The 12522-nt window shown below is 37.9% G+C and overlaps 1 protein-coding gene and 1 pseudogene across 14 annotated transcripts in view; one reads left to right on the top strand and one right to left on the bottom strand.

The window, feature by feature from the left end:
• The window catches only part of LOC100625564 (phosphatidylinositol 3,4,5-trisphosphate 3-phosphatase TPTE2), an 81143-nt gene that overhangs the window by 33450 nt on the left and 35171 nt on the right, over window positions 1–12522 (top strand). For 12 of the 14 annotated variants that reach the window (XM_084981530.1, XM_084981539.1, XM_084981541.1 and 9 more), the window contains 4 exons: window positions 335–454; window positions 2167–2266; window positions 2403–2466; window positions 3188–3252. In XM_084981530.1, the coding sequence (XP_084837656.1) occupies window positions 335–454; window positions 2167–2266; window positions 2403–2466; window positions 3188–3252 (349 nt within the window). Of the gene's footprint in view, window positions 1–334; window positions 1743–2166; window positions 2267–2402; window positions 2467–3187; window positions 3253–12522 lie in introns of those variants that run through there. The other 2 variants (XR_014819244.1, XR_014819245.1) reach the window with 1 other exon arrangement.
• Window positions 7916–8805, bottom strand: LOC146398556 (serine/threonine-protein phosphatase 4 regulatory subunit 2 pseudogene; annotated as a pseudogene).

The raw sequence follows: 12522 nt of genomic DNA, 5'->3' as shown, positions 1-12522 counted from the left end.
CCACCCAGTTTTTCTAGGGCTGTGATGTGTTCAGCTTCCATTGTCTGATAGGATGGTCCAACATCCCATTTTCTCTCCCACTCCTTTGAAGGTGATGCTTGCCTCTTAGTCAGTGGTTTGCTTATATCTCTTACTATCCTTAAATTGCCATATTGATGCTTTGTTGTCTGTAAGTATAAAATAATAATGACAAATATTTTTCCCCTAGTCTAGTAAATGCATTTTAAACCATTAAAGTAGAATTCTTAGGAGGGATGAGTCAAATTTCTGCTCTTAAAATAGCCTTCTTCTTCTTTGGGGAAGCATAAACATGTTTTTTTGTTTTTTATTACAGGATACGACCGTATTTTTCTGATATATTTAACTTCTTAGATGCTGCTGTTATTGTGGTGACTCTTCTGGTTGATATCGTTTATATTTTCTATGACTTTAAGAGTCTTAAAGATATCTCCAAGTAAGAAACATATGACTCACCTCTCAAAGTTTTTCTCTCTTGGGGGGCATTTCCCATGGCTTTCATTTTGTACAATCATTTTAACTCTGAATATGACAATTCTGTGCCAAAGAACTGTTGGAAAACGAGGTGTTTAGATAAATGTCCACATGCCTGGGAAATGAAAGTGGTGGCGTTAAGGGCCCCGTGAAGGGTGCACACATGAAGTACCTTTGGTTGAATGAAGCAGACGGAGCACCCAAAGGAGACGCTGGGGGCTTGCCTCTCATCCTAACCGTTTCTCTACATTCTGAATTTCCCACTAAATTCCCATCTGGGCTTCAACCACAATCTTCTTGCACATGAAAGTCCTGGGTTTTCCCTATAACCAATAGAGTATTGGTTTGAACCTAGGCATACTTGGTCCGACTCCAATGATGACTCTCTAAAAAAGGAACCACTGGGACAGGAAACCAGGTGACATGGGTAGCAGCATAGAGGTAGAATTTGGCGGTTTCGTTGAAATGATGAAAGTCGAGGCCAAATTAAAACTGGTAGAGATCAGGAAACAAAACTGTGTGAAAGACTAAGGCTCTTCTCATCTCTGCTGTGGCCGTGCGGAAAAGCAAAGCAGCAGTGTTCTGGGAGGAAGATGTTGGCTGGCTTGCAGGGCTTATTCCTTAGTTGAATAGCTTTCTACACTCTGGCTTCTCTGGACTTTAATTCAAGTCCCAACAAAACTTGACATGATGTGATAGGCTTTTGGAGTTGCTTGAAAATAACTAGCACCAGTATGGTCCTCAAACCAGCAACCTCAGCATCACCAAAGAGCTTGCCAGAAATGCAAGAAGGAAAACCATCTTGGGAGCCCACCCTAGACCTACTGAATCAGAATGCACGCTCAAGTCAGAGAAGCCCTGGTCCACACCATCTGTTGTCTGCCATCGTGTTTCTTCCTGATGGTAGAAGCATCTCAGTCTGCCGCCTAATGTGTATTCACAGCTCCACTGAACCTCTGTGACCCAGGGGAGCGACCAAGGTGGACAAGAGCTCTGTTTGGATGGGGGAAGATTGAAAAATGCTTGTCTTAAACCACCAAGGTTAAGTTCACAAACTCAAAGAGTCTATCATATGACTCTTTCTCTAGACCACAGTTTCTCAACTCTGCACTATTCATATTTTGGACCAGAATGATTTTACTAAAGAGGCTGTCCTGTTGAGGAGCATCCCTGGCCTCTACCCACTAGATGCAAGTAGTGCCCTCTCGCACACGCAGTTGTGACAACCAAAAATAACTCTGGACGGATAGGTGGGTGGGAGGTTGGGGGGAGCAGGGCAGGGTTGTTTCTGTGCAAACTTGTCCCTGGTTAAGAACCACTGCTCTAGGAGTTCCCACTGTGGCTCAGAGGGTTAAGAACCTGACTAGTATCCATGAGGATACAGGTTTGATCCCTGGCCTCGCTCAGTGGGTTAAAGGACCTGGTGTTGCTGTGAGTTGTGGTATAGGTCACAGACTCAGCTCAGACCCCATGTGGCTGTGGCTGTGGTGTAGGCTGGCTGCTGCAGTCTGAATTCGACCTCTAGCCTGGGAGCCCCCATATGCTGCAGGTGTGGCCCAAAAAAGCAAAAACAAAACAAAACAAAACAAAAACCATTGCTCTAGACACTTACTCCATATTGACAAAAATCCTCTGTTTCTAAAGCAAAACTGAACATTTTAAATTTATTGTTAGATTGACGTTTTTTTTCCGACCTCTACGACTTATCATCCTGTTAAGAGTTTTTCATCTGGTTCATCAAAAGAAACATCTTGAAATATTGGCCAGAAGAGTGGTAAGTAGGCAAAACATGTTTACAGTTCAGAAAAAAAAAATGTTTGGGGAAATAGTGGCACAGGTGGTAGATATTTATATATTCTTTATTTTTACGTTGAGTTATAGTTTACAAATTAATTGTTTTAAATTCTCAGGTTTCGGAAAACAAAAGGCGATATAAGAAGAATGGATTCGACTTAGACCTCACTTATGTTACTGGTTTGTGAAGTTTAACATTTTTCTAGTATGTGAATGATGATGTGTTTATTTTGTTCTTTCCCTGCCTAAGCCATGTTCTTTCAAAGCATTCTTTATGCATGAAGACATACGATGCTGTGGTAGTGTGACATATTTGGAGTTTAACCTTGACAGTGGAAAGTCTTAATTGTCATCTCAAATCACGGCTGTTTGATTATAGCGTAGGAAGTTAAGTGGATTTTCAGCCGACCCCATCGGGTTTAGAATTTATTGAGTTCTAGTAGTTAACTTTGGTTGCACGGATTTTGGAGAGACCTGTTCTCTTCCATTGCTTTGTAAGTCTCAGGTTTCTGTGTTGGGAGCACTGGAAAATACCTTGGTAGTTCCCAACATTTTCCACAGCCCAGATCTCTCATTTTTCTTTGCTATTTAAATAGAAATAAATTCCCACCCCAGGGACAGGGGGCTGGTCCTTCAGACTAAGGTCAACACAGATCTGTTGCCTAAGGCTGGAACCAGCTGAGTCTTGGGAACTCTGTGGGTTTAATGGTAACAGTACTGGATACTTTAAGATGTTGATTATCCTGAGGGTTAGTTAAGCTTTTTTTTTTTTTCCTCCTGTCATTCTCAATTCTGACCATTCTTTTTTTATGAAAAAGGCGTCTAATTATATGTGAATTGAGTTCTCATGTGTTGTTCACATCCATGTAACATTTGTAATAGGGACTGTTTTGATTTCCAGACCGAGTTATTGCCATGTCATTCCCATCTTCTGGAAAGCAGTCTCTCTATAGGAATCCCATTGAGGTAAGAGTATTTATCTAACAAATGCTCATACTTCTCAGTAAACATTTACTGTGCAGTCATAAGATGATATTGGCCCAGAGAGGACAACATTCTCCTAAAAATTTACTCTCTTAGGTTAAAAAAAAAATTATCATGGATTGATAGCAATTAGTTTTTGCTGTGTTATGAACCACCCCAAAAGCTAAATGACTTCCAAGAGCAACTTAGCTGGGTGGTTCTGCTGATCAGGGACAGGCTTAACGCATCTCGCAGCGCTAACTCATGCCTCTGGGGCCAGCTGTTGGGTGTCTGAGTGTTGGCTGGTCTGAAATGGCATGACTGGATGGCTCCATGTGATGTTTCGTTCTGCAGAAGGCTTAGCTCAGTCTTGGTCTCAGAAGGCAGCGGCTAAGACCTCACAAGCAGCAAGCAAAAGAATGCAGAGCTCCTAAAAGCCCAGACTCCAAACTGGTATAATGTGGCTTCTACCTCATTCTATTGGACAAGCAAACTACCAACCCAGTCCAGATTCCAGGAGTAAACAACAGATGCCATCTCTGGAAGGCAGGAATTGTAGCAAATTGTGGCAATTTGTCATGGTCTATCATAGGGGAGAAGGATGAGAATTCTTTAACTGAAATGTGTCTTCTTAGGTTGAGATTTTAGATGACAGTGGAGGCATCCTGCTCTAGATTATGTAGATTAAGTTCAAACATTAAATATGAAATTCCTGTTGAAAATCATTGGTTAAGAAGTTTGCATATGTGTGTGGGTGTGTATATGTTAGTGCAATTTACAGTACTTGTTATACATAATTACATTTTATTGAAATGTATGTGTGTATTTAGATGTGTATTATATAACATATAATTATCCTTTGAGGCATAACAAATGCTATAAATTGCACTAATCTCAAATATATATCTTGATAAAGTTATGAATAGGTATATGTTCATGTAAGCAATTCCTCTATCAAAATACAGAACATTTCTTTTTTTTAATATTTTATTTATTCTGCTGTACAGCATGGGGACCAAGTTACACATACATGTATACATACTTTTTCCTCCCATTGTTCTGTTATGATGTAAGTATCTAGACATAGTTCTCAATGCTACACAGCAGGATTTCATTGTAAATCCATTCCATGAGCAATAGTTGGCATCTATTAACCCCAAGCTCCCGATCCCTCCCACTCCCTCCCTCTTCCCCCGGGGCAGCCTCAAGTCTATTCTCCAAGTCCATGATATTCTTTTCTGTGGAAACATTCATTTGTGCTGTATATTAGATTCCACTTATAAGTGATATCATATGGTATTTATCTTTCTGACTTATTTCACTCAGTATGAGAGTCTCTAAGTCCATTCATGTTGCTGCAAATGGCATTATGTCATTCTTTTTTATGGTTGAGTAGTATTCCATTGTGTATATATACCACATCTTCCTAATCCAATCATCTGTTGATGGACATTTGGGTTGTTTCCATGCCTTGGCTATTGTGAACAGAGCTGCAATGAACATGCGGTGCATGTGTCTTTTTTAAGGAAAGTTTTGTCCAGGTATATGCCCAAGAGTGGGACTGCTGGGTCATATGATAGTTCTATGTATAGATTTCTAAGGTACCTCCATACTGCTCTCCATAGTGTTTGTACCAGCTTCCATTCCCACCAACAGTGCAGGACCGTTCCCTTCAGAACATTTCTTGCTCTTTTTCAGTCACTCCCCCAACATAATGGAAGTAATTTCTAGTCTAACCTCTGTCATGACAGATCAGTTCTACCTTTTCTTTTTTTAAAAAAATTTTTTACTAAGTTCTACTTTTTCTTGAATTCCACATAAGTGAGATCATACACTACATCTTCTGTGACCAGCTTTTTAATGCTTAAAATGAATTCTGAGATTTATCCAATATTGTTGTGTATACAGTAGTTCTTCTAAAGTAATATTTATTGCTTCTAGAACACTGGCTGAAATCCCAAGCATTCAGTTTACTTACAGAAATTGTACTGTTATACATTGTTATACAAGGGCAGCAAACACATTTACATTCTTTAAAAAATCTACTTTATAGAAAATTTAAAATTCTAAATATCAAAAGGTACATCTGAAGAAACAGGTATAAATTTGACAGCCAATAATTTTGACAGGGAAGTTATATGGCTTGCAGGACTTTACATCTGTGTATTTGAAAATATTGAGTTTAGCGTAATCATTATTACTCTCTTATGATTGTTTTGTATTGATATGAAAAATAATACTGCTGTCAAAGAATCAGAATATTTAATTCACTTCCAAATGTCATACAAACTGTGTTTTCTATGACCTTCAGCTATTTAGCTCAAGTTCATCATTAAATAATGCATTGTTATAATCAATTATTAATAATTGTCATAATATAATTATTTTGCAATAATTGTATTATAATAATATATTAAGTATATTTATGTAGTTAATAATTATAATACATCCATAATTAACATCATTAATAATTATAATTATGGATAACCACAGTTAATATTTCCATTACAGTTGTGTTTCTTACCATTGATATTTGCATTATCTAGAATATGGTAGAAAGAAATGTGTAATGTTCACAAATGTTCAGAAAAGCAAAAAGTCAATGAACCTGCCCATCTCTTCTGAGACGGTCTCTTATCAGATTCATAAGCCTATTCATTCTACAAAATAATAAGCTAATGTTTGAACACAATTTCCAAGGTAAAACACATTTTCTCATAAATGGCAAAGTCTTTTTCTCAAACACCACAGAATACGAAAAAATTTTAGGTTGAACAGTTCTCTCAGAATGTGTTTAACCTGCTATTTCATGACTTAAAGTTCCCACGCTTTCACAAGGACCAGCTTTTTAATTACTCACAGGAGAAAGAAACCGCCTTGAAAGATGTGAGCTCGGGAGTTCTCACTGTGGCTGAGGGGGTTAACAACCCAACTGGTCTCCAGGAGGTTGCAGGTCTGGTCTCTGGGCCCGCTCAGCGGGTTAAGGATCCGGCATTGCCGTGAGCTGTGGTGTAGGTCGCAGATGCGACTTGGATCTGGCATTACTGTGGCTGTGGTGTAGGCTGGCAGCTGCAGCTCTGATTTGACCCCTAATCTGGGAATTTCCATAAGCTGCTGTTGTGACCCTAAAAAGGAAAAAATAAAAGAAAAATATGAACTCAGTCATCACCAGCAGAAGAAGTATCCACTGGATTCATAGCTTATAGAAACAGAAAAATATAACAGTTCCCCTCCAAATAATGTGTATATAACTATAGGTAATACATATTCCATATATCATATATTAGATAATATATAGTTGATATATGTAATTATATAGCATATATAATATATATTAGAATATTATATTTTCCTCTTAGAATAGTATATATTAAACACATTTCAAATATAGTATATAATTGGTGCATCATATATAATTATATGTAAATTATATATGATGTACATAAAATATATAATATATATATATACATATATACTCTCATAGAAACAGGAAAATATAACATTTCTCCCTTAGGATAATATATGCATACTATGTAAAATAATATATAATTGCATGCATAGATTAGATGTATACTTAATATATGTCATATCAAATATATAGTATTCCATTTAGAAATATATAAATTCATCTCCTATAGAAACAGAAATACAACATTTCTTTCTTTAGAATAATACATATGCTTATGTATTTTTTTTTTTTTTATTTTCCCACTGTACAGCAAGGGGGTCAGGTTATCCTTACATGTATACATTACAATTACATTTTTTCCCCCACCCTTTGTTCTGTTGCAACATGAGTATCTAGACATAGTTCTCAATGCTATTCAGCAGGATCTCCTTGTAAATCCATTCTAAGTTGTGTCTGATAAGCCCAAGCTCCCGATCCCTCCCACTGTATATTGTTATATTATGTATAAATATATAACTGTATGTTCTGTATCATAATTATATGACTATATATGATATAAATATGTTAATACCAATATATTATAATTGTGTAGTATATAATTTATATAAATTTATAACATAAGTTAGAAAATTTGCATTTTGTATAAATTATATATACATTTAAATAGATAATACATATAATATATAATTATGTAAGTCTATAATTATATATTATATTATTCCTGAATAACATTGTTATTTTATGTAATATATATTAAATATGTTATATGGCATATAACATGCACATTACATATAAAAAGATATTTTAAGAAAGCAAATTTTATATTTTTGTTTTTATGAGATGAATATATATGTGATTTATATTTACAAATATAAAATATAACTACCATGAAACTAATTCACGTGGTAAAATGCTGAAGCTCTTACCAAAATATGAAAACTGCCAGAACTGTCAGAAAAAGACAAGACAAAAAGCTTTCCTTTAATGTGTATAAACTAAACGTGATACTCTCGAAAAGAACCAAGAATTATAATTGTTACCTTCCAGCTTAAAAACTAAATTCTACATTTCAAAATCTATGCACAAACCACTGTTCATCAGACCCTTTCCCCCCCCCACAAAAAAAGTCTTTAGTAAACAAGACCCAGAATGAAGAGCTGACATTCACAGTTGCTATATGAGCAACTCTCAGGATTTTTCCTATGAAGTGCTTTATTTTACAACCTGCTTCCCTTGCACAACTAAAAGTCCACATAATTATATGAAAGTTTTCATACAGTGTAAAACTAGAACTGAATGTGAAATACTGCATGTAAGTGTTCCTGAGCCGTCTGGCTCCATCAGTTCACCTGTGACTTCTGTGGCTTTGTTGTCATTTCTATAGATGATTCTGAGAGAACCTCTTCTGTTCTACTGGTACTGGACCCTCCCAAGTCTTCTGTTTCATGGCCATCGACTCCTACATACAGGGCCTCTATTTTCATTTTCTTCAGCAAGTAAATCTTCCTCAGCCTGAGACAGAGAGTCCTTCAGTCCTTACGTTCCAGTCAAGTCTCTTGCTTTACCATCAAGGCACCATCAGATGCGTTTTCTTGATTTTCTTCCCCCAGAATCATTTCTGCTGATGTTGCGGAAGACGCCCTTCATCTTCACCCTCTTCTCTTTGGTGCTGCCGGACACTTTCTTTGTCTTTATTCTTAGATGAAGATTGTTTCTTCCGTTTCTTTGGCCATAACGGAGGAAATGTTGCTAGAAGTTGTTTGGCCATCTGTCTGACTTCACCTTCTTGGTCAAACCTGAGTTTCTTAACCTCATGCCCCTCAGCTTCCAGGACCTCTTCATTTGGATGTTTATTTTGTGTGCGGCTCACTGAGAGCTTTCTGATCCAGATGTCAGAGCCACTGATTTTTGTCCTCATCACGCTGAAAGTTTGTAAAGACTTTGCTGACTGTACTCTCAGGCAAACCATCCCTCCCTCCTCTCTCCCTCCTTCCCCCCATCCCTCCTTTGCTCCCGCTCCCGCTCTCTTGCTCTCGTGCGCTCTCTGGGAGTCCAGCATTATGACTCAGCTCTGTATACACCACAAAATGATCATCACCCAGGTCTAGCTGCCGTCCATCACCACACAGTTGACCCTCTTGACCCATTTCAGCCGCATCCCAAACCCCTTCAGTTCCTGGTAACCCGTAATCTGTCCTCTGTACCTATGAGTTTTGTTTTCTTTGTTCATTCATTTTTTTAGGTTCCACATAGGAGTGAAAGTACACAGTGTTTGTCTTTCTCCACCTCACAGTCTGACTTACCATTACGCTTTCACGGTTCATCCATGTTGTTGCAAATGGCAGGACTTCAGTCTTTTATGGCTGAGTAGTATTCCATTGTGTGTGTGCGCATGTTTGTGTGTGTTGCATCTTCTTTACTCATCCATTGATGGACACTCAGGTTGTTTCCATATCTTGGCTATTGTTAATAATTCTGTGGGTATAGGGGTGCATATATATTTTGCTATTATTGTTTTTTTGGTGTCATTTGATTATATCCCCAGAAGCGGAATCGCTGGTTCATATGTTAGTTCTATTCTTAATGTTAGAAGGAGTCACCATGCTATTTCCCGTAGCGGCTGCTCTAATTTACAGTCCCACCAACAGTGTTTGAGGATTTCCTTTTCTGTGGATCCTCTCTAACATTTGTTACTATCTTTTTTTTTTTTTTTTTTTTTTTACAGCCACACCTGAGGCATGTGGAGTTTCCCAGGCTCAGGGTCGAATTGGAGCTGTAGTCGCTGGCATATGCCACAGCCACAGCAATGCCAGATCTGAGCCACATCTGCAGCCTGCACCACAGCTCATGGCAATGCCAGATCCTTAACGCACTGAGCAAGGCCAAGGATCAAACCCGTGTCCTCATGGATACTAGTCAGATTCACTTCTGCTGAGCCACAATGGAAACTCCTGTTATTTCTTATCTTTTTGATAATAGGGGTGAGGTGATATCTTATGGTGGTTTTGATGTGCATTTCCCTAGTAATTAATAATGTTGAAACTATTTTCATGTGTCTGTTAACCATTTGTATGTTTTCTTTGGAAAATTGTCTCTTCAGATCCTCCATTTTACGGCTACATTCACAGCATATTGAAGTCCCTGGGCCAGGGATTGAATCCGAGCTGCAGCTGCAGCCTATACTGCAGCCTTGGCAACACCAGATCCTTTAACCTACTATGCTGGGCAGGGAATCAGAACTGCTCTGAAGTAACATCACTCACTACAGTTGGATTCTTAACCCATTGCATCACAGAGGAAACTCCCTCTATCCATTTTTAAATTGTTTTTTTGTTTGTTTTTAAGTTATATGAGTTTTTTTTATATATTTTGGATATTAACCCCTTATTGGATATATGAATTGCGAATATCTTCACCCGTTCAGTACGTTTTTCATTTTGATGATGGTTTCTATCACTGTGCAAAAGCTTTTTGGTTTGATGTAGTCCCATCTGTTTGTTTTGGTTTTTGTTTCCTATGCCTTTGGAGTCAGAGCCACAAAAACATCATTAAGACCAATGTCAGTGCAATCACCAGCTATGTTTTATTCCTGGGGTTTTATGGTTTGACCTCTTACATTCAAGTCTTTAATCCTTTTGACTTAATTTTTATGTATGGTGTGAGATACTGGTATAGTTTCTTTTGCATGCAGCTGTCCAGTTTTCCCAACATTATATCCTTTCTGTATGTTCTTCTTTATCATAAATTAATTGTCCATATACATGTGGGTTTATTTCTGGGCCCTCATTTAATCTGTGTGTCTGTTTTTTTGGGTGTGTGCCAATACCATACTGTTTTGATTACTATAGCTTTGTAGCATAGTTTAAAATTGGGGTGCATGATAACTCCAGCTCTGCTCTTCTTTCTGAAGATTGGCTACTCCATATCTTTTGTATTCCATACAAATTTTAGAATTATTTGTTCCAGTTGTCTGAAATATCAGGCAAACCATTTCTTGTTGGGGAGAACACTCAGTACAACTTGGTGAATTTTCAGGAAACAGCACCACCATTCATTCAATTTAAGCTTATGAAATTTGTTGTTTCCTGAAGAAGGATAAGCACAACCACCATAACATTATTTTCTATTCTGAGAAATGTATCCGTTTCTGTATAGTTTCTCCTTACCCCTTTTAGCAAATCACATTGTGGCTGAATAATTAAAAAAAAAGATATTAAGAAAATGTAATTTCAAGTCTAGAGATTAGCTATAATCCATCTTCTCCTAGTAACTCCATGGACAATTTTCAGTATTCTTTATTTCATGTACTCTACCTCTTGGTTTAAGAACTGAAGTTCTGTAATCATCCCTTTTCCAGTTTGATAAAAAGGCTTTAACCTGGAACCATGGAATCACTGTTTCTCCCATCTTGGCAATATGACAAAGAAACTTCTCCAAAGCAGGATAAACTTCCTTTTGCCACCTTTTCTCAAAAATCTTGCTCCATTGCCTGTAGCCTCTCAGTGTCCATGGATTCCCAAAGTTCCTTGCAGCCTCTGCTTCCCTCTGCAGGTTTCCTGGGACAGAACGCCTCCTGGCACTGCTGTCCCTGTGCCCTCCCTCACCCTCCACACACTCCCACACATAGAATCCTGGAGTTGGGGAACAAACATAGAAGGAGAAGCAGGATGCCAAGGAGAATCCTAGATGCTACCACCAGCCATCTCATAAGGCGCCCCTCAGCAGTTCTTTTCACTGCTGAATAGTGCTGCTTGAATACACTGCAGTATATCTGACTACTGATAAATATTTGGATTATTTCTGTTTGGGGTTATTGTGAATGAAGTTGCCGACAACTTGATTCGTGTCTCTTAGTAGACATATGCATTTGGGTATCCTCTTTTATCAAGTCCCTATTTAATTTTTTTGTCCATTAAAAAAAAAATGTTGTCTGTCTTCTTGTTGATTTGTAACTGTTCTTCATGTATTCTAGATCCAAGTCATTTGTTGAATATTTGAGTTGCAAATATTTTCTCCTGGTCTGTGGCTCACCCTTTAATAGTCTTACTGGTTACTATAATGAATAGAATACTTAATTTTAATGAGGTGCAACTTATCATTTTCTTATGAATAGTGGTTTTGCATTCTGTTTAAGAAATCTTTATCAGACCCCAAGGTTAGGAAAATAATCAGTCTTCTAAAGCTTTATTTTTTTATTTTTATTTTTTTTGTCTTTTTGTCTTTTTGTTGTTGTTGTTGTTGCTATTTCTTGGGCCACTCCTGCGGCATATGGAGGTTCCCAGGCTAGGGGTTGAATTGGAGCTGTAGCCACCGGCCTACGCCAGAGCCACAGCAATGCGGGACCCGAGCCGCGTCTGCAACCTACACCACAGCTCACGGCAACGCCGGATCGTTAACCCACTGAGCAGGGGCAGGGACCGAACCCGCAACCTCATGGTTCCTAGGCGGATTCGTTAACCACTGCGCCACAACGGGAACTCCCTCTAAAGCTTTATTGTTTCACCTTTCATATTTGGGTCTATGATTGACCTCTAATTAATTGTAAAGATGTAAATAAGCTCTCAGGATTCATACAGCTGTCCAGTTGTTCCTGTGCCATGTATTGCAAAGAACATACTTTCCTCCAAAATTGCACAGGTGCATTTATTCTAAATCAAGTGTATGTATGTGTGTGTATGAGTGTGTGTGTGTGTATATGTGTGTGTGTAGGTTGGTCTTTTTCTGAGCATTCTCTTCTGTTTCATTATCTATTTGTCTATATTTGAACCCAAACCACACTATTTTAATTATTATGGCTTTATAGTAAGTCTTGAGAATTTTCATATAATCCCTGCAACTTTAACTTATTTTATTTTTTACCTTTT

Source organism: Sus scrofa, chromosome 11 (genome assembly GCF_054392235.1).
Source record: "Sus scrofa isolate SSC_HxYL_T2T_F1_AM1 chromosome 11, Sscrofa_HxYL_maternal_Yorkshire_Landrace_v2.0, whole genome shotgun sequence".
In the NCBI taxonomy this organism is placed as follows: Eukaryota; Metazoa; Chordata; class Mammalia; order Artiodactyla; family Suidae; genus Sus; species Sus scrofa.
The sequence above is the reverse complement of the archived record's forward strand: the minus strand, read 5'-3'. Positions and strand labels throughout refer to the sequence as shown.